This window comes from Panthera tigris, chromosome D3 (genome assembly GCF_018350195.1).
Source record: "Panthera tigris isolate Pti1 chromosome D3, P.tigris_Pti1_mat1.1, whole genome shotgun sequence".
NCBI classification, from domain to species: Eukaryota; Metazoa; Chordata; class Mammalia; order Carnivora; family Felidae; genus Panthera; species Panthera tigris.
In genome coordinates, this window is record NC_056671.1 from 23,709,812 (window position 1) to 23,721,843 (window position 12,032).

The 12,032-nt window shown below is 56.8% G+C and overlaps 1 protein-coding gene and 1 non-coding gene across 11 annotated transcripts in view; both read left to right on the forward strand.

Moving 5' to 3' along the window:
• The window catches only part of AP1B1 (adaptor related protein complex 1 subunit beta 1), an 85,129-nt gene extending 73,463 nt beyond the window's left edge, over window positions 1–11,666 (forward strand). For 4 of the 10 annotated variants that reach the window (XM_042963127.1, XM_042963132.1, XM_042963133.1 and 1 more), the window contains 9 exons: window positions 109–129; window positions 680–823; window positions 5,625–5,770; window positions 7,540–7,669; window positions 7,968–8,052; window positions 8,751–8,837; window positions 8,941–9,095; window positions 9,793–9,801; window positions 10,665–11,666. In XM_042963127.1, the coding sequence (XP_042819061.1) occupies window positions 109–129; window positions 680–823; window positions 5,625–5,770; window positions 7,540–7,669; window positions 7,968–8,052; window positions 8,751–8,837; window positions 8,941–9,095; window positions 9,793–9,801; window positions 10,665–10,739 (852 nt within the window). In that variant the 3' untranslated portion in view covers window positions 10,740–11,666. The remainder of the gene's footprint in view (window positions 1–108; window positions 130–679; window positions 824–5,624; window positions 5,771–7,539; window positions 7,670–7,967; window positions 8,053–8,750; window positions 8,838–8,940; window positions 9,096–9,792; window positions 9,802–10,664) is intronic. The other 6 variants (XM_042963128.1, XM_007082516.3, XM_042963129.1 and 3 more) reach the window with 3 other exon arrangements.
• On the forward strand, window positions 6,341–6,437 carry LOC122232858. Its single transcript, XR_006210266.1, has one exon. It is a non-coding gene; the product is annotated as a small nucleolar RNA SNORD125 (small nucleolar RNA).
• Window positions 11,667–12,032: the final 366 nt, after the last annotated feature.

The window sequence follows — 12,032 nt, forward strand, 5'->3', positions numbered from 1 at the left end:
TCTTTTCCCTCTTTCCCTCTCTCTCTTGTCTGTCTCTGTCTTCTCTGCTGGCTTTTCTCTCTGCATGTGGCTGCCTGTTCTCTTCACCCTGCCTGCTTCCGCTTGGAGATGGGGGATGAGCCTGAAGGGGTACGGTTCAACCCTTGTGCCCCCAAGCCTTTGTCCCTGCTCTTCCTGAGTGCTGGCCCAGCGTCCCGAGGGGTGATTGATGTCAAAGCCGTCCCTCCTCCTGCTGAGCCACGGCCTTGTATCCAGTGTCCCATCCTCACTACCCTAAGACAAACTTGCCTTGTCATCCCAAGGATCACCCATGCTCTCAGTTCCCACGGGCCCTCTGTGACGTCCTAGAGAGTGTGCTCCTGTCTGCTGAGCACAGCCTCACAGCAGTGGTCTCGGCGCTCCTTTTATCTGTGGGCTGTGTGTTAGTTTACAAGCGTCCCAGCCCTTTCCCAGAGGTCACCCCTAAGGTTGGAGGCTTGCAGGTCATGGGAGGGTGCAGCCTCTCTTCTCCACCCACCTCACCCTGTCTTGTCTCTGAAAGAATTGCTGTGACAACAGCCCTACAGCCCCCTCCGCCCCGTCCCATTTTCTAAAGTGCCAGGTGGCTCCACTCACGCCTGGGCCCCTAATGTCCCCCACGTCTGATGCCCACCTCTGACCCCTTTCCCTTTCTTTCCAGATTGGGGGCCCCAACTTTGTGGCACCCCCAGCAGCAACAGTCCCAGCCAACCTAGGAGCATCCATGGGCAGTGGCCTGAGTGACCTCTTTGACCTGACCAGTGGTGTGGGCACGCTGTCAGGATCGTACGTGGCCCCTAAAGCAGTAAGTACTGTGCCTCCTTCCATGGCAGGAGCAGAAAATTAAGACACTGGCTGATGTGTGGGTTCCTTAGATGGCCCGTTCATGGAATCGGCTCAGCCAACAAGGATGGACCCAAGGAGCAACAGTTTGCCAACACGATGCTGAGGGCAGCTAGGGGCTATGGGAGCAGAGGGAAGAGATGCTAGGTGGGGCCTGGGAAGACCTCCCAGAGTGGGGTCACTGGAGCTCTGGCCTGTAGATCAAGTCTGAATTGGCCGGACACACAAGTGGAGAGACGGCTCTGAGTGGAGGTAACGGCCTGTAGAGGGGCCTGGAGGTGAGGGAGAGAGAGCTGGCAGAAGTCCTGGCTCGTCGGAGCAGCAGTTCTCAGCGCTGCCCCACCCAACACCCTTTATCAACGATAGACAGTGCCTGGTGTATCCTTTATTTCCTGTGTTTAAAGGAGATGCGTGGACTGTGCAACCTACTTATGTGTATCATTTCAGACTTAGTAAGATGCTGTCACTTCATAAAGGAGACATCCAGGGAAGAGTATCAAATTATGTATTTCAGTGTCATAAAGGTTTGGGCCCACCCGCCCCGGAAGATCTGATGAAGTTGTCAGGTGTTTGTAGTTCGGGTGTTGTAAGCCTTGTGGCCAGTGGTGCCCTCAGCTTCTGAAGTGGTGACTGACTCCCACTAAAGGTTCAGTAAAACAACACGAGGAACAGGCTTTCTTTGATTTTCACCATAGTTAGGATCCCAGCAATCTGGGGGTATGTTGAAACCGTACAAAACATACTCGAGGGATGGAGGACAATTGCTCGTCGAGGGGACTGTTGTCCTCCCAGCAGCATGTCTAGCATCCCTGACCCCAGCCCACTAAACGTGGTGCCTCCCCGCCATTGTGCCACCTGAAGATGCCCCATGCTACCTAAGGGCGGTGCTCCCCCAAGACTCCTGGCTACACTAGAGGTTCGGGAGGGAAGAAACCGGCAAGATCAGCAGCACCAGGCTGTGAGGGTTTCTGTCAGTCCTAGCGGTGGAGCTCTTAGAAGGTTCTAAGCAGAGATGAAACAGATTTGCACTTGAGAGAGATTGCTTTGGCTCCACTGTGTGTGGGGTGGGAGGCAGGTTGGAAGGGTTAGAACAGAAGCAGGTGCCCAGTGAGGAGACTGGTAGGAGTTGTATGCTGATGGTGGCCCGGACGAGGTGGGCACCTTTGAGGGTGGAGGCAAAAGGCTGCACTGGAGAGCTCGGGCGGTGGGACTGGCAGAATGTGGGGGTTGGTGGGGAGGAGAGGATGCTGGCTCAAGTGGTGGGGTGGGGGAGGTGCCATCTGCAGAGATGGGGGCGAGGGGAAGGAAGAAGAGCTGAGTTTGGGAGACAAGATCATGTGGGCCTGGCACTGAGGAGAGCGCAGTGCGGGCCAGGCCCCCAGCATCAAGGAAGCTGCCAGAGGGGACCGACATGGCCAGACTCTGGTTGGACACTGTGTCTGCCACTTCGTTCCCAGCCGGAGCCCCTCTCTCTCTTCCAAGGTTCCCTTCCCAGAGCAGGACGCCGCTGAGCTCCAGGGGCAAGGGGATATCTCTGCTGTGACTGGGGGGACATGAGCCAGCACCTGCCCTGGCCTCACCAGGTGTGCTGGCTGTACCTGAGGTGGTGATAGCAGGATGTGGGCCCACGGAGCCCACGGCAGACAGGAAGTCTAGACAGGAAGTGCCAACAGCTGCACACTTCTGTGCCATGGACTGTGTGAACATGGCACAGCCCCCACACCCCTAAATCTTGCCAGAAGCCTTATGGTGCTGTGATTCCTGTTCTGAGGTTGAGAAATCTGGGTGTTTTGCGTAAGGTCACACAACCGGTAAGTGAGAGTCTGAAACTGATGCAGGGTGGTGGCACCAAAGCCTCTGTTCCTTACCCCTGCGTGATCATGCCCCGAAGTGTTTGCGAACATCCTGTGTGCCTGCCTCAGTGTCATAGGTTGGCAGAATCACTAATTGCTCCCCAGATCGGTTACCTCACTGCATGAGGCCGACGCATACATGTTAAAAACCCAGAGCAACAATGACCTCTGCAATCCTGTGGGTGCCAGGCCTTGCCAGGACTGCAGACCCGCCAGGAATATTAAGTCTGGAGCTGGCCTTCTGCTTGTGTGTTCATTTTACTGGATGCTGTCATTGCTTTTTCTTGGGTGTGCCAACAGTGAGTGCTAGAAGTGGGAGGTTAGAGGATCACCCGGTCAGAGGAATTCAGCGCAGGCTGCCTGCAAGAGGAGTCCTTGCAGCACAGGCAGGACTTTCCCCTTTATCTGAGACACAGGAGTTTCTGGGGTGTGGGTGTGTTCTGCCTTCAGAAGTAGTAGGTATGTCATCTACATTTTCCTAACAGCACTGTGACTACCTAGAATGGTTTGTCCCACGTGCATTCCCCCCCATGCATGTGGGGGTAAATCCATTTGCCAAAATTCCTGGTCAAGGGAATAAGGCTTTCACTGCACAAGAACTTGGAGTTCCTCAAGCATTTGGACCGGTGGGTGGTGATATTTCCTTGGGTCCTTCAGGAAATGCTGAAGATTAGTTCTGTGGTGGGCTAGACTCCATGAACCCACAGTGACCAAGAGAGACGAGGTCCCCACCCTCAGCAGTAAGTCCCAGTGACAGGCACTTCTGCAAGAACTGCGAAAGGGGGCCTGCTGGTGGGGGGTGCTGCAGGGCCCAGAGAAGCCACTGTGGGGGCATTCTCTGAGCTCTCTGCTTGCTGGATCTCAGCTGAGGCTAAAGCCCTGAAATTCTGCCCTCACACATTTGTCCCAGGGAAACAAAGGATGATCAGGTTAGCACGTGGGGTGGGGGTGGGAGTGCCTGCAGAAGCACTTTCCAAATAGGGAACAATGTGGTGGGGGAGGGCAGAGGAGCAGGTGCAATCCAAGCCTGGCAGAGGGGACACCAGGCCATGGAAGCCATGGGGAGTGGAAGCTGTTGCAGGACTGGGAGGGTTTTTAAGGATACCATGGTCAAATTTGCATTTTTTTAAAGTTTTATTTATTTAGGTAATCTCTACACCACACATGGGGCTCAAACTCACAACCCCGAGATCGAGTTGCATGCTCCACTGACTGAGCCAGCCAGGTGCCCCCAGATTCGCATTTTAAAAGATGACTTTAGGGGTACCTGGGTAGCTCAGCTGGTTGAGCGTCTGACTCTTGATTTTGACTCAGATCATGGTCCCAGGGTCATGGGATGGAGCCCTGTGTTCGGCTCCACACAGAGCTTGGAACCTGCTTCGGATTCTCTCCGTCTCCCTTTGCCCTGCTTGCTCTTACGCTCTCTGAATGAATGAATGAATGAGTGAATGAATGAATGAATGAATGAATAAAAATAAATAAAAGATGACTTGGCTGCTGTGAAGGGCGGGGAGAGAGGGCCTGGGTCAGCCACGTGGGCTGCTGCCTTACCCAGTGGACTCTGACTGGCTCAGATGCAGGAGTGCCTGCAGAGAGAAGTAGAGGCCCTGGCGGCAGACGGAGGAGGTGGGGGTGATAGGACCTGGGCCGTGTGACAGTGTTGTAGGGGTTGGGATCGGCTGAGGGTGGGGACCCAGACGTCTCTGAAGTTCCTGGAATTGGCACCTTGAGAGATGGTGAGACATTTGCCCATGCAGGGCACCTTGGGGAAGCTCTCAAGGGGGCCTGGGTCTTTTGACCTCGGGGGCCTGTGAGGCATCTGAGACAAAAACGTCCTGAAAGGCATTTTCGCAACCGTGGGTGACGCTTGTGGATGTCCTGCGTGGTTGGGGTTTTAATTCAAGCTGTCTCACTTTGCAAGCACTGTGTGAATGCCGGTGCCACAGCAAGCTCTAAGCCAAGGATGTAAAGACAGAAAGCAGAGCCCTTCCCCTCAAAGAGCTGGCTGGGTGCAGGGGAGACAGACACACAGACTCACATTTATCTGTTAAAATGTCTTGGTGGTGGGAATGTAGGGAAGGAACCTAGGTGAGAGGCAGTGGCTCTTGAGCTGAGGCTCCCGTGCAGCCAGGCAGCAGAGGGCCTACCAGGCAAGAGGCCGTCTTAGGTGCTGTCCTTGGTCAGGCCAGTTTCTACAATTAAAAGGCCAGCCCTGCGGCGCCTGGGTGGCTCAGTCGGTTGAGTGTCTGACTCTGGATTTCAGCTCAGGTCATGATCTCACGGTTCATGAGATTGAGCCCTGCATTAGGCTCTGCACTGACAGCACAGAGCATGCTTGGGATTCTCTCTCTCTCCCTCTCTCTGCCCCTCCTCTGCTTGTGTGCACATGCACACCTCTCTCTCTTTCTCTTTCTCTTAAAATAAATAAACTTAAAAAAAAAAAAAAAAAAAAAAGGCCAGCCCTGCCTTCTGCTAGGAAGAACAGACTGTGACAGCCAGGGAGGCCTCAGGCTCTGGCTGAGGCCCCAGATGCCCTTGGGCTCTTGATTCTACTTGGCTCTTCAGGAGGCTGGCAGGACCCACGTATCTCATTACCTTCCTCAGTGCTACTGACTGAGTGTTCCTTCTTGAGCCTCTGGAGACTGGTCAGCCCTTGGGCACACCAAACACCTCCCTACCCCAGGCTGCTCTGACACAGCCACACTGAGGTGGTGCCCTCCATGGCCCATGCCGGATTGTTCCTCTCGTCCCAAGATCCACAAGGTCACCTCCTAGTGGTAAAGGCAGGTGTGGTTGATCGGAGAGAGTGGGGGAGAGGGGGAAGGAGAAGAGGGGGCGGACCCTCCAGTGGGCTATTAAGTTTTAGCGCAGTGGCAAACATGAGCCTCGTCCCCACTGTCTTCCCTGCAGGTGTGGCTCCCGGCCATGAAGGCCAAGGGGTTGGAGATCTCAGGTACCTTCACCCGCCAGGTGGGCTCCATCTCCATGGACCTGCAGCTGACCAACAAGGCCCTGCAGGTCATGACCGACTTTGCCATCCAGTTTAACCGCAACAGGTGAGCTCCCTGAGGCCGGTCTGTTGAGAGCCCATGCTGGTGACTGTAGGCAGCGGCTGAGAGCTCTGAGGGGTCTGGTGCCTCGTTTCTGGTGAAGACGGATATTCCTGCATCTCAGGCCAAAGCCCTCTAAAGCAGCGATTTTTTTTCTTCCCAGTGACCTCTTTACGTGGACCCCATAATACCAAGCACAGGGGGAGAGTGTCTCCCCTTATTTTAGCCTTCCTCCACTGCCCAAAGAGTGTTTTGCTGACAAAAACCCCCAGCTCCAAACTAGGAACTTGCCTTTGGCAAACACCCCACATAACAGGAGGTAGCCTCCTGTCCAGGCCTGAGTTGCTCTCATCTCAGGGCCCAGCTCTAAGAAGCCTGACGGGGGGGTGGACCTTCCTGCCCCAGCCCCTTGTGGCACAGGATTAAACCATCAGAATGAGCCTCTGGGAGTGGTGGCTGCCCCGGGCTCTTCACCCCCACTGGGTCCCCTGCGCTGGAGGTTCCTGGGGAAGGTTTCCTCTCTGGCACCATGAGGGTCTTCACGGACCAGACCCACTAGGCCAGGGCTCTCTAGGGGACCCAAGCAGCCTCTCCTGATGATTCTTCTTCCTGAGCAGCTCTAGTGATGAGCAAACTGAGCCTCTAAGAAGTTGACTGAAGGGGCTGCTTCCTCAGGGAGAGCCCTCAAGCCAGTGGGTCCTGACCCTCCATCAGCTCTGCTACTCACCCTCAGATGGCCCCAGAGGCCATAGAAGCACTCGGGGTTCTAAGGGGTAGTCCCACTGCTTGCTCGTAACAGACGTACAGCATGCTGACAACCTCCTGGGTAGCAGACCCTGTGCCGAGGGCTTTAGGAGTACATATTATCTTACTTTGAGCCCAGGGAAGTCCATGCCATTATCCCCCTTTCAGTAGATAATGACACCTGGGCTCAGAATAGGTGGCTTGCCCAGGATCAGTGGGGGAGCTTCCAGGAAAGCCTGAAGCGCTGGGCCACCACAGGAGCCCATGGTTCCCCCACATCACCTCCCACTGTGTCCCAGGCAGGCCTGATTGCCATCGTGGGCAAGTACAGGCCAGGTCAGGCAGCTCAAGCTCTGGGTCTCAGCTACTCACCCCATAGGGTCTGAACACAGGCCTGCCCCTCCCTGATTCTCCGTGTCCTGGAGGATGAGAGAATGTATACTTCTCACTGTTTTTATGAGGGTAGGAGTTGGTATAATTTCAAATGTCCAGGTTGGGCACAGTGAGCTGTTGGTTCATGGTCATGTATCACACTCATGGGGATCCTCTTGATATACCCACGTGTTGCTTTACCAAGAAGCAGGGCTTTTCTGAATCTCTCCCTGGCCAGTTCTAAGCTAGACAGTGAAATCTGGCATCTTGCTTGGGGTGGTCACATCTGTCTTGGGAGATGGGGATTGCCAGCAGCTTATAGTCCAGGCCCCTGGTGTCAGATGGAGCTCCTCAAGGGCAGGACAGAGCAAGGCCATGTTCACCCAGGCCTACCCAGTGCCTAGGCCAGAGGAGCAGAGGAGTAGAGATAGGCTTCAGGCCTGCAGCTGGCCTGGGGCTCCTTCCTCCTGTCCACATGGTCATTGAGGGTGGGGTCAGGAACTTATCCTTCCGTCCTGGGCCTAGAGCTGAGGTGAGGCCAGCTGACTGGAGAGGCCTCTTGCCAGCTGCTGCCCTAGCTCTGGAGCCTGAGGAGCCCATACATCCCTCGTCAGCACCTGTTCCCCCTGCCATTCCCGCGGGGGCTTCTCTTTCCCCAGCTTCGGCCTGGCCCCTGCCGCCCCCCTCCAGGTCCACGCACCACTCAGCCCCAACCAGACTGTGGAAATCTCTCTGCCTCTCAACACGGTGGGCTCGGTCATGAAGATGGAGCCCCTGAACAACCTCCAGGTGTGTTCCAGACAGGGCCAAGCACCCCCGTCCTCACCTGCCCACTCACTGCAGGGAAGGAGCCCAGTGGAGATTTCTGGGGTCTGGGGGTCTGGCCTTTGTTGGCAAAGGGGTGTGTCTATGGAGTTGTGCCCTTAGCTGAAGATCTGGCAGGGGAGGCCTAATCCGAGGGAATGTGGTTACCAGGGAAGGGATGTGAGGGAACCTGCTCAGGGGGGAAGCACAGGGAACAGGCCTTTCCTGGGGCCTCAGAGGTAGTATTGGGCATCAGGGACCAATTAGGTGGCCTTGTTCCTAGGTGGCCGTAAAGAACAACATTGACGTCTTCTACTTCAGCACTTTGTACCCACTGCATATCCTCTTTGTGGAGGATGGGAAGATGGGTGAGTCCTGATGGTGCCCCTTGGAGTCCCTGGAAGAGAACGATTGGGTTTGCCCCGCAGTGAAGTCTGTGAGTCGCTGGCCTCTCTGCAGAGCCTAAGACGAGGGTCACACCTCCTTCAAGGCCCCCTGGGTGTTGCCTGGCCATCTCTGTCCCGAGGTGGGGGCGGGCCACGCGGGAGCTTTCACTCCTGGGTTCTCCTGCTCTGCCCCTTGGCCATCCCCACGGGCTCTCGAGGCCGCAAGCCAACACCGTGCCACACTTGATGTCCGTCTCCCGTGCCCTGGCTGAAACCCCTGAGAAGACTCATCCCCACCCCGGGAGGGCTCTCTGCCAGCTCAGAGCTGTGCGGACAACTTTGCCCACATCATCTCTCAGTCACCGCAGAAGCCCTGTGACACAGGCTGTGATTAACAAGCAGACTGCTCGGGACCAGGAAGGAGCACATGTGTGGATGCTGGGAAGGGGAGATTTAAGGCGCAGAGGTGGGAAGCCCAGGGCTTTTTGGAAGCGCACTGGCAGCCACCTTCACAGAGCTGAGGGTCTGTTCAGGGAAGCAGCAGGCGCGGTGGCAGAGCCAGTCCCTGTCTTCAGCTTCAGGTTGGCATCCCCGGCAGACCCACTTCCTGCTGGATGTCAATGAGCAGGGCCACGGGTTTATCGGGGTCCCATCTTCTACCCTGCCCCCCCATCTTCCAGACCGGCAGATGTTCCTGGCCACGTGGAAGGACATTCCCAATGAAAATGAAGCCCAGTTCCAGATCAGAGACTGCCCCCTCAACGCGGGTAGGACTTTGCACCCTCCCCCACCCTCCTGCCCATTGCACACTGCCCTGCACCCGTGCCCCCGGCCCTCACACCGCTGACTGGGGGCCCTTCTCGCTCTCAGAGGCTGTGAGCAGCAGGCTCCAGAGCAGCAACATCTTCACTGTCGCCAAGAGGAACGTGGAGGGCCAGGACATGCTCTACCAGTCCCTGAAGCTGACCAACGGCATCTGGGTGCTGGCAGAGCTGCGTATCCAGCCGGGCAACCCCAGCTTCACGGTGAGGGTCCCTGCTCCTGCCCTGCCAGCCCCAGGGTGTCTGCCTCCATGTTCCCAGCAGCCTTTCCTGCCCTCGCTCCTTCCCAGACTAGGGGTCAGTTCTGATGGGGTGCACTCTAGTCCAGCTAGGCTGGGGTCCCTTGGAACCTGGCACGAATGAGCATCAGAATTCTGACCCTAGCTCCGAACTCTGCTCATCAGGTTATCCAGTCAGACACCAAACTGTGTCACCAAACAGTGAGTTGGACTAGAAGGTTCTATAACATTGGCCCCTGTGAGGTGGCACAGTTGGCCCGAGGCCCACCTGACTGGGAAACGGCACTCCTGGGCCTGTACCCTGGCCCTCCTCCTACTCTTTCCTGCCTGAGGGCCCGCCTGGGAGGATGCTGATTCCCAGCATCTCATCCTTCCTGGCCTTTGTGTCAGACCCCAGTCAGAACATGGCTTCCACGGAGTGCGTGGTCGTCGTGGAGGCCGTGCTGCTCTTCCAGGCCCCAGAGAGCTCCAGGCTTTGCTTCTCCCCCGGAACCAAAGTCTCTGGCAGGCGTGGCCCTCCAGACGTTGTTCCCGGGCCCCGCTGGCGGTGTTGGCACTGTGGTTGGGCGGGGGCCGCGGCATTGGCTTCGGTCATGGTAATTTCCGTCTCCCTATGTTTGGTTGCTGCATGCCCACCCTCCCTGCCGGTGCCCGTGGTGCAGGACTTGGAGGTTAGCAGATTGCTTTTCTCTTCCTCTTTCCCCTCATTCTCCCCAGCCATACCTTGCACAGCTCACCTCCCGGCCTGGCTCCAGTGCACCCTGCCTCTCCTAGCCTTGCCTCACCCTGCTGCTCCCCAGAGCGGGGCAGACATGCATGCAGGCCGCAGGCAGAGGGCACGCCAAAGCTTCCCAACCAGGTGAACCCGATTGAGGAGCTGGTACTCCTACTTCCCCACACACGCAGTGTGCACAGAGTCCTCCAGAGAAGATTGGACCCCACGGGCCCACCACGGCTGGCTTCCGGAGCTCCATTTGCTCCTCCCTTTCCTAATCACACCCTTTAGAAGCAGTGATTTTGGCAGAAGTGGTGGCGGCACTCGTTTCTCCTCTGCCTCTCCCTACTCTCCAGGCTCACGATGCGGCAAAACTTCCTGTGCAGAAAGCCAGGAAGAATCCTCGGTGCCTGCCCCCCAGTCTCTCTAAGCAGAGGCCTGCTCCCTCTCGGCCCCCTGCCTCCTCAGAGACCCCAGCCCTCCACAGGCTGTGAAGGGCCCCAGCAGCTCTGCGGGGTGGGGGCTGGGCACTCCCTGACAGCCTCCAGCTCATGATTCACGCTGCCTGCCAGCAGGGCCGTGGTGGCTGGGCTGACAGCAGGTGTGTGGGCTGCAAGTATATTTGGTCCACGCAGCAGCCACCCACTCCGCTTTACCACACATCTGCCCCAGCTGTGCTGCCCCCAGGCCACACATGCACACCGCACTCTTCCATCTGGTTCTCCCCCTCTCTTCCCTCCCTGTGTTCCTTCCCGGCCCCAGAGAGGAGCCCAGAGAACTGAGTCCTCCGTCCCCTGACCTCTCTTTCCCCCCCTGCAGCTGTCCCTGAAATGTCGAGCGCCAGAGGTGTCCCAACATGTGTACCAGGCCTATGAGACCATCCTCAAGAACTGAGGCCCCATCCAGTGCCCGTCCCAGCCTTCTGCCAGCCCCATCGAGGAGCCCCCCAGGAGTGGCAGCACCTCCTCCCCGGAGAGGTCGAGCAAGGCCGCCCATGGAGCTCCCTGGTCCTGACCGCCGGGCCCACCTAGGTCCTCAGGGCGGGGCAGCATTCCACCTGGAGTGAAAGCTCGGGGACTCCCCTCTTCTGTTGCTGCTGACAGGGTCAGGTGAGGAGGGGACCAAAGAAAACAGAGCCAGAGGGGCCACAGAAGCTGATCGGCCGACCCAGGGTTCTTCTCTTCCTTTTCCCCGGCTGGTGCCCGAAGGGTGAGCGTGTGGCTCCCTCCTCGGGGCTCTTGGTCCAGGAAGCCCCCTGCCCTTCAGTCTCTTTTGGGTCAGTGTTAGAGGTCTTCCCTGTTGCCCGCTCTCGTGCCAGGCTGCCCTGGTGTGTGTGGAAGGTTCCCTTGGTGGGCGGTGGGGAGCTCTTCTGTCGGGTCTAGGGCTCCCAGGGCCTACACCCCAACCCTCCCTCCTGCATCCACCCAGGCTGGGGCCCTGTGGTTGTGCCAGTTGGGCCACAGCCTCCTGAGCACTGACCCACATGGGCAAGACTGGGCAGAAACTTCCAGAGCCCCTGCCCAGACTCTTGCTCCCCTAGCAGTTGCACACACCCACTCACCCCACTCCCTCTCTTGCCCCTGAGGACGGTCACTGCCTACGATATAGTCCTTGGCGTCCCCTGTGTTGCTGAAGCAGAGACAGGGCTGAGAGATGGGGTACGTGGGTGAGCGCGGTGCTTCCTATCTGGGGTTTCTTTGGGGTTTCTCCTTAGTGTCTGCTGCCCTCCCCCTGGCCTCTCAAGTTTCAGTTGTGTCTGACAGACCATTAGGTTTTCCTGTACTGCTGTTTAATAATAAAGAAAGATTCTGCTTTTGGCAATCACGGACACTTTTTTCCCCCTCCACTAAATGTCAGAATTGAAAATTGCCTCCGAGTGGTTGAGGATGGTTTTCTGACCCCTGCAGTAACTATAATATACATAGAGAAGAGAAAAAATATATATGTATATGTATACATATATATTCATGTATATATGTATATGTATACATATATATTCATGTATATAAAATGTATGTTGACTCTTATTTTCAAAAACAGAAAGTGAATAAAAATGATGACATCAAGCGTGTCCCTGGCCAGTGTGTCAGGTCCTGAGACTCTTCTGGGTGTGGTCCTGGGTCCAAGATCAAGGGCTCCAGCTGTGTGCCCAGCCCTTCCCCTGGCTCTCTGAGGACAGTGCCTTTT